We start from the raw sequence: 16,386 nt of genomic DNA on the forward strand, positions 1-16,386 counted from the left end.
ACATTTAGGAAGTGATCGCCTATGCCAATGCGTTCAAGACTACTTCCTACTTTCTCTTCTATCAGGTTCAAAGTAGCTGGATTTATGTTGAGGTCTTTGATCCACTTGGACTTAAGTTTTGTCAATGGTGACAGATATGGATCTATTTGCAGCCTTCTACACGTTGATATCCAGTTATGCCAGCACCATTTGTTAAAGATGCTTTCTTTTTCCATTGTACAGTTTTGGCTTCTTTGTCCAAAATTATATGTTCATAGGTGTGGGGATTAATGTCAAGGTCTTCCATTTGATTCCATTGGTCCACATGTCGGTTTTTATGCCAGTACCAAGCTGTTTTTATTACTGTAGCTCTATAGTAGAGCTTGAGGTCAGGGATCATGATGCCTCTAGAGGTTGTTTTATTATACAGGATTCTTTTGGCTATCCTGGGTTTTTTGTTTTTTCATATGAAGTTGAGTATTATTCTTTCCAGGTCTGTGAAGACTTGTGTTGGTATTTTGATGGGGATTGCATTGAATCTGTAGATTGCTTTTGGTAAGATTGCCATTTTTACTATGTTTATCCTGCCTATCCATGAGCATGGGAGATCTTTCCATTTTCTGACATCTTCTTCAATTTCTTTTTTCACGGACTTAAAGTTCTTGTCATATAGGTCCTTCACTTGCTTGGTTAGTGTTAACCCAAGGTATTTTATATCATTTGTGGCTATTGTAAAGGGTGATGTATCTCTGATTTCCTGGAGAGATGGCTTAGAGGTTAAGAGCACCGACTGCTCTTCCAGAGGACCCGAGTTCAATTCCCAGCACCTACATGGTGGCTCACAGCTTCATCCTTTTATGTGTGGCTTTTAGGACTGAGTTTTCTTATCAACTGAATAAAATTCCATTATGTAAATACACCACATTTGATTCTCTATTGATAAGTTAATGGACATCTAGGTGGTTTCCATTTTTCTGGAAACTGGGAATAAGACAGCAATGAACATGGATGAGCAAGTATCACTGCAGAAGGATATAGAGTCCTTGGATAGATGCTCAAGGACTAATATAGAAGGACTATGTGATCAATTTATTTGTAGGTTTACAAGGAATATCTACACTGATTTCCATAGTTGGCTACACCAGTTGGCACTCCTACCAGCTGTGAAAACTGTTCCTCTTTCCCCACATCCATGCCAACATTTGTTGTCATTTTAAGAACCTTAGCCACTCTGACTGGGGGGAGATGAAATGTCAAAGTAGTTTTAATTTGTATTTTTCTGATGGCTAAGGATATTGAACATTTAAAAAATTTTATCAACCATTTAGTTTCCATATTTTGGGAACTATTTGTTTAGTAAAACTAAACTATTTCTTTAGTCCCGTGCCTCATTTTTTTAAATTGGGTTGCTTTCTTTCCCTGATGTTTATGTATTTACTTGTTAGTTAGTTAGTTAGTTAGTTAGTTAGTTAGTTAGTTAGTTCTTTTCATATTCTAGACAGAAGCCTTCTGTCAGACAGATAGCTGGTAAAGATTTTTTCACATTCTGTAGGCTGCCTTTTTACTCCAATTATGTTGTCCTTTTCTATGCAGAAACTTTTCAGTTTTATGTGTTCCCATTTCTCATTTGTTTGTCTTAATGCTTGTACTATCAGGATCTGTTCAGAAAATCCATTCTAGTGCCTATAAATTCAAGTATATTTCCTACTCTTTTTTCTACCAAATTCAGGGTACCAGATCTTATATTAAGGTCCTTGATATATATGGATTTGAGTTTTGTTCAAGGTAAAGTAATAGAATCAAGTTTTATTCTTCTACATGTAGCTTTTTTGTTTGACCAGCACCATTTGTTAAAGATACTGTCTTTACAACAAGGTGTGTTGTTGGCCTCTTAGTCAAAAATCAGATAGCTATACAATTGTAGGCAGTAGGCCTACACTACACACACACACACACACACACACACACACACACACACACACACACACACACACACTTTTTTTTTATTTTGCAATACAATTCAGTTCTACATATCAGCCACGGATTCCCTTGTTCTCCCCCCTCCCGCACCCCTCAACTTCCCCCCAGCCCTCCCCCAATTCCCATCTCATCCAGGGCAAAGCCTTCCCCGCAGACTGAGATCAACCTGGTAGACTCAGTCCAGGTAGGTCCAGTCCCCTCCTCCCAGGCCGAGCCAAGCGATCCTGCATAGGCCCCAGGTTTCAAACAGCCGACTCATGCAATGAGCACAGGACCCGGTCCCACTGCCTGGATGCCTCCCAAACAGATCAAGCCAATCAACTGTCTCACCCATTCAGAGGGCCTGATCCAGTTGGTGACCCCTCAGGAACACACACACATTTTTTAGTTATGTTCAGTGTATCTTGCAAATATATCTTCTGGAGAACATATGCATTTTGCAATTAAAGCTATCATTCTCCCATGTAGCAATTCAGTTATGCCTTACAAGTACTCTGGGTGCCTCAGACTTCGTGGAACAACCTGAAGACATTGCCCTTTAGTGTTCCCTGATACTTGTCTGGCTAATATTCTGCTCTGTTATCCTTTTTCTCCTGTATAGTAAGTAGTGCCTGGTAAATAGCACTGAAACCCCAAATGTAGAAGTCCTAGGCTCTTACTTAATGCAAATGATTTCAGCTTTTAATGATAGCCTAGTGATTTTTGGGTAGCTGCGCATAGATATGGATAAATTTAACTGTTAATTACCAATTATTTTCTGCTTTCACTGTCTCCTTAACCTTTGTCTTATAAAGTTACAGTCATTTTAAAATACAAGCACCCCAAATAAAGAACACTGAGACTGAAGCAAATCAAATTAATCTTCCATCTTCTCCTCAGCAGAAAATGTCCTCAAAACAAGAATACACATCCACACAATCAGATCATTTCTCTGCAAAAAAGAGTAAGGAGGAGATGTGGGCCCAGATGAGTGCACACCAGTATGCATGTCTTAACGAACTTCTCAAGAAAGATTTGAAGAGGAAAATGCGTAAAATGTATGAAAAGTCTGAAAGTAACATCTGTTCTAACAGAGTGCCAATTCCCAGTAAGCCCAAAGAGAAAGCATACTTAAAGGTAATTCTGTTCCCTCTGATCTGAAAATTGCATATATTTGAGCATGTAGGAAAAGATGCATCTGGACTGCCCATCTCTGAAGTAGAGTAGATATTTTCCAAACAACAGCAAAACCTAAATCATGAAAATAACTTGCATTTCCTCATGCTCCCAGTCCCAGGAATACACTGGCCAGTCATCATCTAAGGTTTAAGCAAAAATAAACTAGACTCTAAAGATAACAAACTAAAAATCAAACATGTTTTTAACACCATAAGGAAAATTTATACAATTATGGTGAAAGTAAATAATAGTAAAAATAAAGGCCCAGGAGTCGTTACAGTTGATATGAAAGGAAGCAACATGGCAGCTCTGCAAGTGATACCAGAACGAAGTGTATATAAGGAACTGGGGGTTAGCCAGTAGACACATGGCAAAGTCTAGTGAACCAAAGGTGTCTGGGCGTCTAGGATCATGTGACTGAAATGAAAATAGCACCACAGTTTTCCCACTGTTGACTTATCTACTTGAATAGTTGTAGCTAGAGTTTTTCTCTCCAGGCCCTGCCAAGCCCCAGCAGTCCCGTACCCCACTTATAAAATAAACGAACATATAGACGCTTATATTATTTAGACTGCTCGGCCATTAGCTCAGGCCTACCACTGTCTAGCCCTTACTCTTATACTCAGCCCATTTTTGTTAATCTATATGTCGCCATGTGTTCTGTGGCTTTACATGCTGCTACCTGGATGGCAGGCTGGCGTCCCTCCCAGACTTCCACGTCCCAGCCTCTCCTCTCTGTTTGTCCTGCCTATCCTATACTTCCTGCCTGGCTACTGGCCAATCAGCGTTTTATTTATTCACAACATACAGGGCATCCCACAGCAAATAGTTGACTACTCAAGCTTGTATCTCCCTTGCTTTTACATTAAATAATCCAGAATTTGTATAAGTTTTCATCTTGAAGGTATAAGTTTATTGTGTTTTACAAATATTTACCCTTTAAATCCATATGCACCTTTCATTATGTATACATTGATACTCAGTTGTGCCTTCTAAGTTTTCTGGGTACCTCAGATTTCGAGTAACAAACGAAGACATTGGCTTTTACCATTTCCTGATTCTTGCCTGCCCATCATTCTGCTCTATTACCTGTTTTCTCCATTAAGTAAACAGCGTCATGACATTGAAGAGGAACTTCAGTTGGGAAAGTCTCTCCAACAGATTGCATGTAGGCAAGTGTGTCGGGCATTTTCTTGCTTAATGATTGATGTGCAAGGACCCAGTTTAGGATGGACAGTGCTACCCTTGGGCAGACAGTCTTGGGTCATATCTGAAAACATGCTGAGAAAGTCATGAGGAGCAAACCAGTAAGCAGCTAATGGGTCCATGGCTTCTTCTTAAGTTCCTACTTTGAGTTTCTGTCTTGACTTCCTTCACTAGATTGTGACCCAGGGTATAGAAGCCAAATAATTCCTTTCCTTGCCTGTTGCTTTTGGTCATGCTTTTTATGACAGAAACAGAAAGAAACATCCATTGAGCCATCACCTCGGCCTCATCTTGCAGGTTTTGAGAAAACTGGATATTAAAAGAAGAAACTATTTCACATGCATGTATTTGCTTTGCACACACTATTTCAAAATCAACTCACCAAAAGAGATATGTGGCCCAGAGAAGATACATGTAGTTACTTACACAAACTGAATTAGACATTACAATTCCAGAGGTTTCTTCAACAATCTGGACTTTCAATTACCTATAAGGAATTGAATCCAGTATGCTTTGAGCCATGTCATTGATCAGTACCTATGCAGAAGGTTTCCCTTCTATATGAGCCACACAAATGCATTGGTTTGCTAAAAATCTAATTTGTGCTTTTTTTCTTTAATTAATATTTTCTGAAATAATAATATAATTATATCATTTACTTCCCTTCATTTTTCTCCCCCAACTCCTCCCATAGACTCCCCCTTGCTCTCAAATTTATGGTCTCTCTTTATGTTTTTACACACACACACACACACACACACACACACACACACACACACACACACATATACACACAATACACACACACTCTTAAATATATGAATACAACCTGCTCAATCAATATAATTTTACATGTATGTATACCTCAGGGCTGACCACTGGTATTAGATGATTCATTGAGGGAGGTGCTTTCCTGGAGAAGACCATCTCTCCACTCCTTAGCATTCCCCACTCACCCATAGTTCTTTATATAGAGGTGTGGCCCTGTGACCTTTTGCCCTTCTATGTTAGCTGTCTATTGATATCATTTTTGTTCAGGTCATGTTTAGGCAGCCATGTTGATAAGACTTTATGGGTGTAGCTACTTTGACTTTTCTAGGAGGCACAATCTCACAGCAAATGTCATCTACTCTCCCTCTATAAGTAACTAAACTTAAACTCTGTCATCCACTGTGATAAAAATTTTAGTATTTTCCAGATGGTTTGTATTAATTCATATTAAGAAAGTTTAAATTACATGTTAATTCTTGAAAATGGGATTGCATACTAGGTATTAGACACTGGTAATTGTAAGAACTTTTGTTTACAGGATAGTAGATGTTTCCTAGCATCAAACAATGGATTTGAATCCAACCCTAAAAAATTCTTGTACTTCATTTATACTATAATCATATTTCCATGAAACATATAGTGGTTGTAGTTTGGTACATTACTGTCAAACATATTATATTCCTCTCATGCCTGAAATGTGCACTAACCTGGTCAATTTATCATTCTAAATGCAATCCATATCAATAATATCTGAATTTTCCTTCATAAAGCATTGTATCTTTATTTCTAATATTTTGCCTAACATTTTTCTAGAAATACTTTATAAGGCATAAAATCTTTACACATAAACTATAAACTTAATTTTTAAAAGGACTGAAGAGATAGCTCAGAATTTAAAGCCCTTACTATTCCTTCAAGAAGACCTGAATTTAGTTCCCAGCACTTACATAGTAGCATACAACCACCTGTAATTCCAATTCCACAGATCTGATGCCTGATTCAGGCCTCCAAGAGCTTCAGCCCACACATGGAGACAGTCAGGCACACGTATACATAAACAAATTAAAATAAACATAAACTCTTAAAATCTAGTAATTTCCTGTGAAACCTTATCTTAAATAGTCTTTACAATTGAGGTAAATTTTATTCTGAAAAATTTGCACTCTCTCACTTATATAATGTCCTCTAATGATATATGTATGATAAGCTTAAGCCTCCTGACAAGGTGATTGACATTATGAACAATGTGTCCATAATAACCAGCATGTTAGGATAACTTAAAAAGAATTTATTCTCTAGAACTGAAATTTGTACCATTCACATTTATGTCAAGTTTATAGAATCAGTTCTACCCCAGTTTCTAATTGTCTTTACTGCCTGTACTGAGAGATAAAATCAACACTTAGCCAGGTATCCCTGCAGAAAGAGCAGCTAAAGGACATACACACACACACACACACACACACACACACACACACACACACACACACACACCCTTTTATACATATACATATGCATACATAAAAACAGTCAAAATGGAGTTATTTATAACAGGACCACAATGACCCTACTAGACATCAAAGATTAACAATACAAAACCCATTGTTCAAGAATTGTTTTGTAATGTTAAAAATCATCCAAGTCACTATTTTTGGCAAATTTAACAAAATTAAATTTATTTCAGTTAACACTGAGCAAGTTTGTTGGTTCATGGCTTTCTGCTGATGATAGCCTAGTGACTTGAGTAGCCAAACTTATGAAGAAACTGAACTGTTAAAATGTGCTTCCTGCTTTCCCCATCTGCTCCCTACAACCTGTAAGGACAAAGCCATTTTGTGAACAAGCACCCCAAACAACAACAACAAATGTGAGAATGAAGTCAAGCGAACTAATCTCCTTTTTCTCATCAGCAGAAAATGACTGAGGAAAAGAAGAAATGTGATGGAATAGATGCACGTGTGCATTCAAGAATTCCTTTGGTCAGGAGGAAGGAGGACGTGAAGGAGCAAGCTGATTGGCACCACACACAACTGAATGAAGCCCTCAGAAATTATATAAAGGAATTAATAAAGGAGGAATTGGCTACAGGGTATGCAAAGATGAGGAAACTCCTCATAAAGGATCTAGAGGAAATTAGGGGAACACTCAAGAAGGAATTAAGACAAGTATTTGTGGAGAAGACGGCCCTGCTGCAAGAGCAGGAGCACTGGAATCTGCAGTACCTGCAGCTGAAGGAACTCTTTAGAAGGGACTTAAAAGAGATGGTTCGGCAACAGGTTAAAAATTCCAAAATTACCATTTGTCCTAAAGAAGAGCCACTACCTGGTGCCTCTAAAGGAACTGCAGACTACCAGGTAGGTCTCTCTCACTGGAAAGGACTGTGTTTGATTGACAGGCTTTGAAAGATGCATCTGTTTGCCTGAGTCGGCAGTCCTGCAGATAGTTCCTGTCAGATGCCCAACCTTGATCATATCCTGGCCCCTCATGTTCTTGGTCCCAAGAATCCAGTGGCTGGTAATCTTCTGATGTTCATGTGACTCAACTATGAAAACAATAGATCAGGAAGTGAACGTGCTGTTAACACAAATGGGCACAAGTCTCGTAATAGTACAGAAAACAGAGAATAATAACAAGCCAGAGAGTAGTTATGGTTGACAGGAAAAGAACAGATATGCATGTGGTAAGTGTATAAACAAAAGCAGAATTAGAAATTATATAGTAAATGCATACTGAAGTCAAGAAAGGACACTGGTTTAAATATTTCAAAGAAATAATCACATGACTAATAAAACCACACTGTATGTTAACAGGTATAGATAGACTATAGAGCTGCATTAGAGAATTCTAAGCTATTTTTCTCTCTTGTTTCAGACTTCTGTGTATATTTGCATATATAATTATAGGTTTATTATACTTTACAAGTGTTTATCTTTTTTTAAAAAATTTGGTTTTTCCAGACAGTGTTTCTCTGTTTAGTTCTGGAACCTGTCCTGGATCTCACTCTGTAGACCATGATGGCCTTGAACTCACAGAGATCCACCTGCCTCTGCTTCCCGAGTGCTGGGATTAAAGGTGTGTGCCACCACCACCTGGAAAGTTTATCTTCTTAAATAATTTGCTTTTCCCAAGTTAGGCTGCCTCCTCTTCTAATGAATTGATAGAGCGCTGTGCATTAACCCTTGGGTGGCCTAATTTCAGGCAACATCACTTCTTACCATTCTCTGAAACTTTCCTGCTGTCATTCTGCTCTGTCCTTTCTTGTTTTCTTCAATCCAGTCAATAGCACAGAAACACTGAAGTTGGGAAGTTCTGGGCTCCAGTCATCCCTCAAACTACCAACTGGTAACTAAGGTCTGTGATTTTAACCTTTCTCTGCTGACAGACAGAACAGGTTCCTGAATCAACCCCAATGCTTAGAAAGAGAACCTCACCTTCCAGAATGGAACCTTTGAAGTTAGAATTTCACTCTAGTACTTATTTCACTGTAACAAGAGGACAGTAGGCTACTTTACAACTAGACGTAGCATGGATAGTCCGTGTACATGCACGGCATGTTCACAGCGTGTAGTTTGAAATGAATCCTGTTGGCTGTGCCTGCTGCTTGCTGCCCTCTGGACAGAGAGTTCTACTTGTTTGTCTCTCCTCCCTGGCCTTTTAAAAATGCTTTGTACCAATACTGAACTATTTTTGCAAAACACATTTGATCTTTCTTACAGTTTCTATTTCTATTGTTAGTTAATTTAGTTATGTCTCCCTGTGTAACAGGTGTATATGGCTTTATTAATTAATTGTCCCCAAAGCTTTATTATCAACTGCTTCTCCTCTTTCTTAGAAGCAGCCAAATCCATATAATCATGTGTCTCTAGCTATTTGACACCCTAAATAGCTCTTCTCTTACTGTCTGTGATCTCAAATCAATATAATACATACATGATTTTTCATGTATGATCTTCCCCCTTGAGAGGTTATTTATGAGAAAAAATCCTTAGCCGGGAAGTGGTGGTACATGCCTTTAATCCCAGCACTCGGGAGGCAGAGTCAGGTGGGTCTCTGTGAGTTCAAGGCCAGCCTGGGCTACAGAGTGAATTCCAGGAAAGGCTCCAAAGCTACACAGAGAAACCCTGTCTGGAGAGAGAGAGAGAGAGAGAGAGAGAGAGAGAGAGAGAGAGAGAGAGAGAGAGAGAGAGAGAATCCTGTAAACATGCTAAAATTTTAAAAATATTTAAGCTAGTTATTTAAATAAGTAAAAATCCTACATGACACTTTAAAAATCATTTTCTTCCATTTATATGTGTAGTTAAGATAGTCATCAGTTTGAGATATAATAATCATTAATTTGAGGAAGAGAATCATTGTTTAATAAACACTCCCAGGGAGCAATAGTACAAGTTCTCTGAGGAAACACGTAGGTGAGTTCAAATCTTTAGGTGTGAGAATTGTTTTTACATGTTAAATCTCATCTAAATAAAAAAATTCAAAAAATCTCATGTAATTTATGGTTTTGAATATGTGACACACCATTAGTTTATTCCAAACAACATTGACACAAAAATCACGGGTTCATGACTTTTAGTTAATTCTAGAAAAACGTAATTTGTTTTCAGTTCTTAATGAGAGCCTAGTGATTTGAGACAGACTAAACATATATGAAGAAGTTTAACTGTTAAGTATTAAGCATTTTTTTTTACTTTCTCATGGTCTATAACTTATGACTTGTGAAGATAAAGTAATTTTGAAAACAAGCACCTAAAAATAAAAAAATTAAAAAAACTTCTTCTAGGAAACCAAGCAAATGAACCTTCTATCTCTCCTCCTGCAGAGAACATCTCTGGAACAAAGAAAAAAGAAAAAACATGGAGGTGACCATGACAGTGCCCCTTCACATTCAGAAAAGCCCTCAGTGCAAACTGAAGAAGAAGTCATTGATGGGCAGAGTGATTCCCGCTGTATGCCTCTAAAGGAACTCATTAAACACGATTTAAAAGAAGCACTTTGTGAAATACTTGAAAAATATAAATGTGATACATGTATGAAGAAAGAACTACCTCATATCCTTCATGGAAGAAAACAACTACGGGTAATTCCTTCTAATTTTAAAAGCAATGTACGTAGTGGGGGGGGGGGGTAGAGGCATCTGTGCGCCCTTGTCTCTGGGCTGTAGAGAGCATCTCGACAACAGGACTTCAGCCTTGCACATGCCCTACACTTCTCCATTCCCAGGACACTTCCCACCCACCTTGAGCTTCTGTGAAAAATTTAGATTACAACAAATATGACTTTAAAATAAATGATGAGACTTCTTATATAATAATAATATAGAAAAATGATAAAGACCTCATGGGGTTTTCAGTTGAATGAAAAGAACTAATATGCTTTCTCTGCAAATAACATCATAAGCCAAATGTAATGACCTGGAAATTCAATCTTAGACATGTGCCTAAGTCTAGTACATCAAAGGGCCATGGTCTCAATAATTCAAAGATAGGAATCATGGGACTTAAAAACAGCATGTGAATCTAATGGAAAGCCCTATATCACTGGACAACTGGATCCCCTGGCTTTTCTGCCTTTGATACTCTTACTTAAGTATTTCAGAATTCTGTATAAGCTAACATTTTTAAGTCTAAATTATATTTATGGATGTTTATCTTCTTGAATCCATAAGCTTTTTCACAGGCCACATCCTCCTTGGCTGTCCATGCAGTTCTGTCTCCCAAGGCCTCCGTGTGCCTAAATTTCATATTACAAACTGAAAATATCCTTCTCCATTCCCTGGGTCTTGGCTGACCATTGCTCTTTCTGCTGTTGTCTCCATTCTAGTAAATAGCAGCTGGTGAATCCTATTGAAATACTGAAGTAGAGGAGACCTGGACTCCAGCCCTCCTTCAAAGTCCCAACCAGTCACCAAGCTCTGTCTTTCACATGTGTCTCTTTCTGCAGAGAACAGCTTCATTTAATGATGTTAGGATTCATGTAATAGCATTTTATTTATTTTAATATACTGAGGAAAAATAGGTAAAGATCATTGAACATCTTGTTCATTATCTCATATGAACTATGTTAAAACGTGAGTCAGTGCAGATAGTCTGCATGTATGCAGGGTACTCTCACAGGGTATAATCTGAAGTACAATTTAAACTTTGTTGTACCTGCCAGCTGATGTACCTTCAGCAAGATGGCTGTATTTGTTTATCTTCCCTATGATTTGTTTATGATATGTTAATATACAATATACTTTATACCATATAACTATAAACTGCACAGTATATAATGTAAAGTAAAATTTAGCAGTTTGTTTTTCTTTTTGATGGTGTTCAGTGATTTTGGTTCTTGGTAACTTAGGCTTGCCAACAAGCTATTTACTGAAAAACAGAAAAAGGCCTCAAATGTACTGTTGGGGCTTAACCTTTCTAGGTAGTGTACGATAATATCTCTTACGAAAGTCATCCGTTGTGCTCTTAAAAGTCATGTAATCATTTGTTAGAAGATTTAACAAGTAAAGTGTGGTTATTGTAATCAACACTGCAATCAATACTAAGTTAAGTATGTTGGGTCATGTTTTTCTCCTACTCTAGATGAGAATAAATTGGTTTCACTTCTTATCAATAGCAAGTGATGGTGTAAATAGAAGAGCATTTATGAAGATATTTAACTAATAAATATTAATTAGTTGCTCCTTTTTCTTTGTCCATACACTGTAATATATAAGGACAGAGTCATTTTGAAAACATTCTACCTTCTCATCTTCAGAAAATATCTACAGGACAAGAGCTAAGGAAGAAATATGACAGTGAGTTCTTATATTCAGAGCAGCCTGCTACCAAGAGAGTGAAGGAAATGGAGCATGAGCACAGTGAATTGCAGCACGTGCATCTTAAGGAACTCATTAAAAAAGATTTAAAGGTGAAAATTTGTGATGTGCTTGGAAAATACAAAAATGTTTGCCCCGAGAAAGAAGGACTACCTCGTGTCTCTATGGGGAAAACAAGATTAAAGGTAATTCTAATTTGAAAAGCAGTATATTTCATGTGAGGGCAAAGATGCATCTGCAAGCCCAAGTCCACAGTGCTGCAGTCCAGAGAGCAGAACCCCAGCTTTGTACAGGTCCCCCAACTCCTTCACACCCTCGGCCCCAGATGCATCCTTCTACCTGATCTTCAAAGGTTTAAGTGAAAACAAATTAGACCGTGACTACAACAACAGACATTAACAAGCTTTTATACAAATGAGAATTCTTATAAAATAAACAATAATAATAATAATAATAATGGGGGTGATGATAAAAGACTTCTAGAGTAGTTACAGTTGAGATGAAAGGAACTAACATGTTTGATATGCAAATGAGTATATTATAAATCAAAACATAATTAACTAGAAATGCAATATTAGACATGTGCCTAACTGTAGTAAACCAAAAGGACAGAGGTTCCCATGATTCAAAGGAAAGAATCATGTCACTATAAAACAGCATGTGGTTCTACTGGAAAGCCCTACATCACTGGATAACAGGATCCCCTGGCTCTTCTTTGTCTGGTGTTTGAAATTAAATATTTTAGAATTCTGTGTAGATTTACATTTTTTACATATTAAAGAGCATTAAAGTTTTATTTCAGTCTATGATTTGTTTAAGCTGCTCACATTAATCCATTTCATCCCCAAAAGAAACAAAATGCTTCTAGCGTTGTAACACTTCACATCACCCATCCAGATAGCATCCACTACAGCCTGCAGAAAACTTGAATGTAGTTTGATCTCAAATTGGGTTTTATCCTCTAGACCAAAAGCTTTCAAAATTGCCTCTTAGAAATCCATCACCAGTCAGTCAGCAGAGTAGACCACTGAGCTAACTCCTGATATCTGAGTTCCCACTGGAAATAATTTATCCTAAGTGAATTCATAGGCCCCTAGGGTGGGGACGACTCATGGGAGCCTCCCTCACACAGAATGTCACCTAGAACAGTCTTTTTTTTTAAATCTATAGACGTCTATCTTCTTTCACTATGGTAAGTCAAGCCTGAGAGCAAAGGGCACAAAGCCAAGCTCACTGAAGGTCTCAGAGTAGAAGATTAACACAGGAGGTCCAATGAGACATTAACTAGATAAAACTAAAAAGGATGACACAATCAGGTTAGTCTGTATGTCTAGCTGCTTGCTTTTTCACATGGTAGTTGCAATATTCATTCACATAAAGTGTGCTGCAGCCTAGCCTATTGCCTGTAAGATGAATTGCTGAACAGTCTTATTAATAAAAACCCTGGAGCCAGATATTGGGGTAAAAACTGAGAGATCAGGGAAGCAGAAAGAAGCCAGCCATGTTCTTACCACTAGAAATCCTCAGCCAAAAAGAGAGAGACCTATTTCCTGTACTCATGGCTATATGCCTTTCTTTCCCTGCCCTCTTACTTCCTCTCTCCACCCAGTTACATCATTTCCTGTCTGTCTGTACAGACCTCCAGACCTCCATGGTTAGTACTGGGATTAAAGGCATGTGCCACCATACCTGGCTCTGTTCCCAGTGTGGCCTTGAACTCACAGAGATCTGGATAGATATCTGCCTCCCAAATGCTAGGATTAAAGGTATATGCTACCATTGCATGACCTTTGTGTTTACTATAGTGGCTGGCTTTTCCCTCTGATCTTCAGATAAGTTTTATTGGCGTGCACAAATAAAATATCACCACATTTCCCCTTTTTTGCCTAAAATAAATAAGTTATAACTAATATCAGAAAAACTATATACAATAAGTACAATAACTATATACAGTATATACAGGCAATAAATACATCAACAATGTCTAGTCCATTTGCATTTGACAAATTCAGCAAAAATATTCCATCATCTATCCTATTTTGGTGAGTCCGAAATGTACTTAATTCACTTTCTATCCTAACTTTTATTACCAACCAAAAACTATCTTTTGATGTCTTTCAAACTTATACACTTTACACCTCTTTAGTGAGCTTCTTTTCTGAAATTGTTACCAAGGAAAACGATAACTAATCTTCAACTCCCTCAGAGAACCAAGAAGGAAATAATATTACCTAGTAAAACAGGAAGTGTAAACAAGCAACTTCCCAAAAATTTGTGAGTTATGACAGAAACAGCAAGCTGCCTGGACAGTCACTCGAGGTTTCTCTGCAACGTTGGGGCATCCATTCTTCAACCTACAGGCTTAGCATATCTGACACACTCATCTGTGAAGCAGGATTTTCTAAAGAGCCTTCCAACCTTGTCTTAGCAAGGTTTGCAGTCCTTTCTTTTATGTCCTCCTTGTCCATTTTGGACAGCATACTGTCAGCAGTCAATTTGAGGGCACTTTCTTGCCCAGTGGCTAACTTTTGCCACAATGAAAGTAAACATATGGAGTTTCTTCAATGCCCATCATCTTCTCTGAAGTAAATTGGTGCTGCCAGGAGCGGACATGTCTCATAGTCATAAAAAAAAAGAATCTATGTTATTAAAACATCTTAAATGCCATAGTCTGCAGATCTCTGAAGTGTTTGAAGATGACCTGTCTATATAAAATATATCTCTGCTTGATCTTGGAAACATACCTAATATGACTACAAGTTTAATTATAAGGACTAATTACTAACTTACATTTCTTTAGATCCTAATTAGTTGGTAATAATAACTTTCAAGGACTAGCAAATTGCACTATATTGTTAAATGAACTGTATAGGTACAATACCTTGAACAAGATTAGAAATACATGTACAGTATTTTGTAATAAAGACAATCTCAAATTTGTATCAACATACAAAATTTGTATACAATATACAAAAACCCAATCCAATGTAAAATATTTAAAACTAGTAGTTGCCTTTTAAAAGTAAATTCAATAATCTACCATTTTATCTTTTCATATCCACATTCTCTCTTTTTTCTTTTCAGATTAGATTTAATAATCTACCCTTTTTTATCATTTCTATATCTTTTTTCAGAGTAAGATTCAATAATCTATCTCTTATCTATATCCTCTTTTTTTCAAACAAGAACCCTGAATATAATTTCCTTTGTTTAATATTTTTCCTGACCATTAATAATTAACAACTTGTAACCAACCATCCTAAACAATGACTACTATACAAAACCCATTGAAAGACCAAAACCCACCCACCCTACCTCTTGGGAATGTGGGTGTCATGTTCTTAAAATTACTTCCTGCTGTCTGGGGGCAAAAGCATGTTTAGGGGATCCTGAAAACAAAAATTTTTTGGGTTAATTGTCAAGTCCTGGGAGAGGTAGCTGTATCATTTGTTGTCCAGTCTCTACATAATGCAAAAGTACAGGGCTTATCTCAAGTCCTTGCTCGAGTAGTCTGTGAGGCTGGATCATCTCAGTTAGCCATCTCAAAATTATCCTGAGCAGTGTGAAAATTATATTACAAAACACCAAACAATTGAATGGCCATCCCCAAAATGAAATAAAATGAATAATAAGCATATGAAAAAAATAATAATAGCAATAAATTGATTTACAACTTGTGTCCTTTGTGCAGAGCCACCAAGGTAGGGAGAGCTGATTCAGCAAACACAAATACTAGATCACCTGCTTTTGAGTTTAAAGCAATGAAATACAGGTGCGGAGAGACAGGCTTCTGATGCCCCACTGAGGCTTCCCAAGAGAGGAGATAACAGCAGCCCTGTTTGTTGAGCACTTGTTATGTACCAGGCACAACTCCAAGTCCCTTGTGCTCACACCTCCGGTGGTGTTGTATCACTCCCTGTTGCTTGAAGAACAGAGAGGGTGGCTAACCTGCCCCTGTCACACAACTGAGCTTACTCCGGCACCCAGCATCCTCTGGGTCACTGGCTCTTCAGAGGTGATTTTTTCTTTCCAGTGGTCTAGTTTTAAATTTCAGCAGTCAAACGGAATGGCCCTGACCCCCTCCATTCTACCCCAAGATGCTCCCAGGTGTTCTGAAGACAGAATTCTGGAGCTAAGAGGGGGAGGAGAGGGCACACCTCCTGACATTTGTGACAGTCCTGGGCACACAGTGAAGGCTAAGCCTGTCTCTCTTGGCCAGCACATAGCATTAGGGGACCCATGGATGAAACAGGGAGGTCTCTGAAGGCAGAAGGAATAGCAGGAGCTGGAAGGGAGCCAAGAGTCCTGCCCGGCTGCCGGCTCTCCTCTGCACTCTGGACCAGCCCCTTGTGAACTTTCCTCTCTAACGAAGAGGCTTGGGCATGCCCTTTCCTTGGTTACACATCCAGTTGCTATAATGAACCACCCTCAAAAGGTAAGGGAGTAGGGCGCTTTGGATGAGAATGGCCCCCTAGGCTCAT

At 38.1% G+C, this 16,386-nt stretch overlaps 1 protein-coding gene across 1 annotated transcript in view; it reads left to right on the forward strand.

The window, feature by feature from the left end:
- Positions 1–12,304, forward strand: part of LOC128119341 (uncharacterized) — a 107,775-nt gene extending 95,471 nt beyond the window's left edge. Inside the window, exons 13-16 of the mRNA XM_052752751.1 lie at positions 7,008–7,448; positions 9,875–10,171; positions 11,845–11,997; positions 12,113–12,304. Of these exons, the coding sequence (XP_052608711.1) occupies positions 7,008–7,448; positions 9,875–10,171; positions 11,845–11,997; positions 12,113–12,304 (1,083 nt within the window). The remainder of the gene's footprint in view (positions 1–7,007; positions 7,449–9,874; positions 10,172–11,844; positions 11,998–12,112) is intronic.
- The last annotated feature ends 4,082 nt before the right edge of the window (positions 12,305–16,386 follow it).

The sequence above is a fragment of the Peromyscus californicus genome, unplaced genomic scaffold (assembly GCF_007827085.1).
Source record: "Peromyscus californicus insignis strain IS unplaced genomic scaffold, ASM782708v3 Scaffold_23__1_contigs__length_62951481, whole genome shotgun sequence".
NCBI classification, from domain to species: domain Eukaryota; kingdom Metazoa; phylum Chordata; class Mammalia; order Rodentia; family Cricetidae; genus Peromyscus; species Peromyscus californicus.